At 37.9% G+C, this 5,921-nt stretch overlaps 1 protein-coding gene across 1 annotated transcript; it reads right to left on the reverse strand.

Moving 5' to 3' along the window:
* Positions 1-381: 381 nt before the first annotated feature.
* On the reverse strand, positions 382-5,366 carry LOC149027547 (Leucine-rich repeat (LRR) family protein). The gene is made up of 10 exons (XM_089163641.1): positions 4,664-5,366; positions 4,443-4,514; positions 4,202-4,294; positions 3,763-3,844; positions 3,462-3,518; positions 2,843-2,907; positions 2,657-2,752; positions 1,970-2,056; positions 1,793-1,873; positions 382-1,695 (listed from the first exon to the last, which is right to left on the reverse strand). The coding sequence occupies exons 1-10, from the start codon at positions 4,760-4,762 to the stop codon at positions 982-984; spliced, it is 1,446 nt and encodes a 481-aa protein (XP_089019767.1). The 5' UTR covers positions 4,763-5,366; the 3' UTR covers positions 382-981.
* Positions 5,367-5,921: the final 555 nt, after the last annotated feature.

The following is a 5,921-nucleotide window of genomic DNA, read 5'->3' on the forward strand; positions in this document are numbered from 1 at the left end:
CATCTGGGAACTGAAAGCAATATTATAGATTTATAGCTCTAATTTTGTGGTTAAGAGTTAACCAGTTTTAGGCGGTCTAGTAATCCAGACACAGGAGGAGCATTATGTGCTTGATGCTTTGCCACACAGACGGTGTAAAGACCACATCTAAATATAATAAAATTATTTAGAAACGGGACCATTTGTGGATTCCACATGGACCCCACACAACATGTATGCAAAAAATGCATCAGGGTAGAACGACGCAATGCAAGGTGAACCAGGCTCCTAAAAACAACCATGCAGCAGAGCTCAACTCTTTTTACCTTTTTCTTTTTTTTTTTTTTTTTTTTGGGGGGGGGGGGGGGGGGGAATGGGGGGACCTGCAGCAGAGCTTACTGAAATACAGCTAATAATATGAAACCATAATGATCAACAAGAGAAAAATCGGCAACCAATTCAAGCAATGAAATTAAAGACGGAAAAAGACACTAATGAAGATTGGGGTTTGTAACCTGTTTGACAAAAGCAGCGCCCCACATAAAAGTAACATCACTATTTCAGATACATTAACTAACTTAGTTTCCTAGACTTTTCTCACACAAGGTCAGTATAACGATTCTTGCTTCTCCCTATACCAGCTGACGAGAATGAAAGGAAAGAGGACCAAGTTCCTCCCAACTTGTGAGACACAGGATTCCCAGCTAGTAAATTCTCATCTTATAGTTCATTAGGAAGCCCTCTTGATGGAAGTCCTTGGCCTTGACCACGATCCTGCATCTCTAATTCTCATTCCCATATTACCTTGTGAAGCATTGACTTCCAATAACTGACAGAAGAGGTAAAAAGAAAGAAACCAACGTTTTTGGAGATGCATCATGTTGCGCCCAATTAGTGAAAAAATTATCATTGCTTCAAAACTGCAAATTCTGCGACTGGTGCTGTGAGAAGCCGCCAGAAACTGGCATCACTGGATCATCATAGATGTAACACCTTTCCATACTATGGATCCCAAGCAGAAGGCCCACCCATTCCTATTTCAGTAGCAGGAGGTAACAATTGCATTGCAGAACGACCCACGGCAAGGCACTTTCCTGATTTCTTCCTCTTAGGAGGAAATTTAGCTGAACTCTCGAGAGATTTGACATCTTGAACGTTTTTATTTTTCTTGCCATCACCATCCATAAGATTCTCAGAACTAGCAGAAGCAATAAGCTCCATGAATGGAGTTTCACCATCGTCTATCACATCCAGATCACTCTTTTTTTCCTTTGATTTTCTTCTGCTGCTGCCTGAAACAACTTTCTCCTCTGTTGTCAGCCTCTTCCGCTTCCCTTCCCTCTCCCCATCTATCACGTCCATTTTGTTCTTTTCTATCTTTGATTTTCTCTTTACTCGAGTATCTAATGTAATGTCATCCTTACTGCCAGAATAATCTTTATCATCCTTTTTTCTCTGTTTTTTCTGTTTTACATCCTTCTCCTCCACATGACTATCCAAAGGATCTTTACTATGACTAGGGACACTGTTGTGGGAGATGTTCATAGTTCTACCAGGGCCTCCCCTCTTCTCCACCTTCAGGTTTTCCAGATCAGAAGTATCATCAATATGAGATCCCACAACTTTATAAGCCTCAAAATCTTGCTCGCGGGCTTTATTGCTTCTCTCTAGAGGCTTGCCATTGAATATCTGCAAGTTTGGCACTAGTTTTTTGACCTGCAGGAGCATTTTCTCCCTAAATAAATACTTGAAAGGGCACCAATAGGTCACTTGGTAAATGAAAACATATAAAAATTCAAGGTAGAAAATTAACCTTTATTGCTAATTTCTCCTTTTCTGCCACAGGGTTTCCTTGCAGATTCAGATTTCTAAGGTTGCTTAAAGAAGAAATTACCTACATTTAAAAAAGCAGTGCATTTGTCAGTAAGCAGCATTTCCAAACACATAAATCAATAAAAGAAACAACTTAATCAATACATCATTAAGTTACCTTCAGGTCAGACCAGCTGACAATTGAATTGTTCCCCAAATCAAGGTTTCGGACCTTTATGTTGTTAGCCATAGCAGCCGGGAGAGTCTTTGGTTTGTTGGGGGGGGGGAAGAGATTCATTAATTTCAAAGAATTAATATTAAGATTAAGGCAGCAATATTGCATACAACCAATTATGAAGCTCATAATGTGAAGAATGCAAAACAAACAGAGACATAACTGTAAACATTTAATGTTTGCAGCAAAAATCAAGTTCGGTGTCCCACCATATCTGAGGCAAACAACAAATAGTGTTTTATAAATTGGGCCAACCAATTCAATTCCTCGGACCATGAACTTACATACAGTATTACAGTTGCATCAAATGTACAAACCCTTGATTTCTGAAAGTTATTCAATGGTCAATGAAGCAATAAAAGTGCCACTTGAACAGTTTGCTGGACCTTTTAGCATTTATACCCACTACACCCTATAGCTACTCTAACAGCATCAGGCACTGAAGCAGATGCATTGTGGGTAAACATGGCACTTACTGACAGTGGACAACTGAAAATGGTACAGTTCAAACAAAATTGCAACAAGAAATCTATCCACAGCATGACAAAAGCCATCACACCTAAAAAATGAGTGTTTGAATTGCAGAAGACCTGGTTACCAGAGCACTGATCTAAAGAGTAGAAAATTTACCGTGATTTCATTGTGAGCAAGGCGGACCTCTCTCAAATCCACACATGAATTTAGCGAGGACCCAATATTTTGAAGTCGGCAGTTGGAGAGTGACAACTGGAAAATTTAAAGGAGCTCTGATGCTATTTCATTTGGATATATAAAAACAGAAAAAGAGGAATGGCAAAAAAAAACAGTTCTGCTCACCTTAGTGATTGATTTCAGCTTGCTCAAGGAGTTACCAATTTCACAAATTGGATTTCTAGAAAGAACTGCAGAGAGGAGGAAAGAAAGAGAAAAAAGAAAGGAGAAGAAGAAGCCAAACCACATTACTATTTTGTGGATAGAGTTAGATAGCAGATTTTTACATATCATAGAGCACAAAAACCTACACTAAATAAACCATGAACAAGAGTCTGTGCATACAAAACATAAGGTTGTTTATTTCAAAACTAGAACTGATGAAGTAAATACATTGTTTCTTTGAAAGAAAGAAAAAAAAGAACAGATATAAACATCTATTCCATTCATGTTATGCGTTCACCAATTTAGAAGACTATAAGCCAGTGACAATGTATTCTACTTGACTTTGATTGGGACATGCGATGTGAACTCACGACATTCCTTCTTCCAGGGTAAAAGGATATTGAGATACAATGTACTCTATAATGTCAGTTGAGCTCTATTAACATAGGTATGCAATATGCACCACAGATTTTGTAATCAGATAACCATATAAAGTGGGAGGGAGGCAGGAGACAACACCTATCACTATCATCAGTTTCTTTTTTTTCAATGAAAAAATTGAGAATGAAGATACTCATACCCAGAGTGTTCAGGTCCTTTAGTTCATCAAGCTTGCAAATTGAAGCTATTTCATTATCTGTATAAAAATAATGGATAAGACAACAAAAATAAGAAAATAATAAGCAAAATCAATGTTATGCACAAAAATAAACACAACAGAAGGCTCCTTTTCCAGACTAAGTTCTAGAATTCAAATTAAATGGTATAACTTGTCAAAGGCTGTATTTCCTTAGTAAGGAACAAGAGGAAAAGCAAAAGGGGGAGGAGATATTGCCTTGAGATATAGCAAGGCAGGACTAGTTTGAATCAATGAAAAATACCATTTAGGATCAGGGCCCGTAAGCTTATAAGTGACCTGACCTCATCCATTGCTTTCAACTTATTCCTCCCAGCATTTAAGACCTATCACACAGAGAAGATAAGAGACCAGTCAGTTGAATACGGGATCTTTTGCTTCATCAATTCAGAATTGAACAGTAATATCCAACACTCATCAGTTCCTTAGCCACAGAAGTGGTTTGGGGCAGGGTTGGGAGAGATAATATTATTGCAATTCCTACTTGCATGTAATATACTAATATCTATCCCCCCCCCCCCCCCTCTTCTCTCTCTCCTGCTAAAACTCTTCCACTCTATGCAGATGGGCCGTTTAATAAAGAGAACCAAGAACAAACCATGATCATATATCAAGCTTCAATGCATGTACTCCAGCCATAAAGTAAAAACAAAAAATTGAGTGGGAAACATGTAACAACTTACCATAAGCTTAGAAAGGCTTTCAATTCCTTTCAAGCTTTCGAGCTTGTTCTGTAAGACCGACAACCACTTTAAATTGACGCATGACCTTAAACCCTGTTATAACAATAAAAGGCCAAATTTAACTTGCGAATAAATAGAATGGTTTAATAATGTAGTCGCTAGAAATTAATGGGAAGTGGCAACGGTAGTCTATTGGTACCTTACAAATTAGAAAATGCTAAAGATTGGGGAAGAACAGTACCTCAAGAGAAGAAAGATTATTGAAACCCAAGTCGAGTCTCTCCAAGCTCTTGAAGTCTTTCAAACAAGAAACCTGCATGGCACACAGAAAGACGGCAGGTTAGGGATCCAAACAATCGCCAAGTGAACCAATAAACTCAAACGACGCAAGACAAACCTTACTGCTGAAGAAGCAAAACAAGCCTAATATTAAAGAAAGAGAGAAAAATTCAAAATACTTACATCGGAGAGGGCTTTGTGATGAAGGAGAAGAACAGATACAGTACTAGGGTCGTCGCTCTGCTTCTCCTGTAAGATCTTCTCGGTGCTTAAACGAATCATGGTTTACTCAGCTTTGCATTTTCTTTAGAACAATAGTAACACCAAATACTAATTTTGATGATAATGAAAAAGGCAAAAGAAGCCCCAACAGGTATTTGGACTAGGAGAAAAAAGACAGACCTCAGACCGAGAGGAGAGTAGGAGATAGTTTAGAGATGTGGATCAGTTAATTTTTCATGCGATTAGGGTTTACAAACTACATAGAATAGTTGCTCCCTCACATATATATTAAGATATTTTCACTCTGCCCCTGTCCCACCATTCAATGCTAACCCTTCCAAATTCCTGGTCTCTCTCGATTCTCAGATTTGCAGGCCACTGTTGCAGATTATCGGTGTAAATATATATACTTCCACTAGAAAAAGCTAAAAAAACGAAAGTCTATATATAAAGTGTTCCATTTTGTAAGAAAATATGTTCTGTTCTTTTTTTCTTTTTGGGTATTATATATGAAAGTGTTCGATATAGTATGAAAACGCAGGCGTGATGTTTGAGCGGTGACTGAGGGCAACCTTCCCACTTTTCCCATCCCTTGAGTTCATGGACTAGTCTTTATAATTTAATTGGTATGATAAAATGATAATAAAAATAATTATGCAAGAATAACATATTCCTCATATGATGTCAAAAGTTTTTTTTTTTTTTATCTCAAGAAAGAAAAAATATATATACATATCAGAGGTTCAAAAGTCACCGGTTCAACGGAAGAAAAAATAAATTGCACTCATAGGCATATTTCATATCAGTATCAGCGTCAATTATTGGCATTTGAATCACTACCACTCTCACTTGCCTTGGTCTTGCAGAATCTGGATCTCCATCTCCATTGATGGTTTCTGGTATATTATATTTATTAGGTTTTTTTTTTTGTGTGTAACATATCCAGAAACCACAGGGAAACAATATCCCATAGATTTGCTCAAGCTCTGGTGCTTTAATGCACTCAAGATAGTATCTTCACTTAATGCCAAGAGAGAGGGTCACCCGAGAAAGACTAAAATGAGTTTATCATCCATCAGTCGCACGGTTCAGGCAGAACGTGGCGTTCATATCATCTATGACACTATCAAGTTGACTTCCTTCAAGATATCCACTGCAACCAAGCACTAAACATTCTGCTCCGGCTTTGCACTTGCAAACAACTTCACGGGTTTCCAAT

Source organism: Hakea prostrata, chromosome 1 (genome assembly GCF_041222555.1).
Source record: "Hakea prostrata isolate BN-2017 chromosome 1, UWA_Hpros_2, whole genome shotgun sequence".
NCBI lineage: Eukaryota > Viridiplantae > Streptophyta > Magnoliopsida > Proteales > Proteaceae > Hakea > Hakea prostrata.

Bases quoted from the DNA above. Each gene is read 5' to 3' on its own strand.
- LOC149027547 (XM_089163641.1), bottom strand. From the start codon at position 4,762: ATGATTCGTTTAAGCACCGAGAAGATCTTACAGGAGAAGCAGAGCGAC. The intron at 2,908-3,461 runs GTATGAGTATCT...TCCTCTCTGCAG, and splicing joins AAAGGACCTGAACACTCTGG to TTCTTTCTAGAAATCCAATT. The intron at 2,057-2,656 runs GTAAATTTTCTA...AACAAACCAAAG, and splicing joins TTGCTCACAATGAAATCACG to ACTCTCCCGGCTGCTATGGC.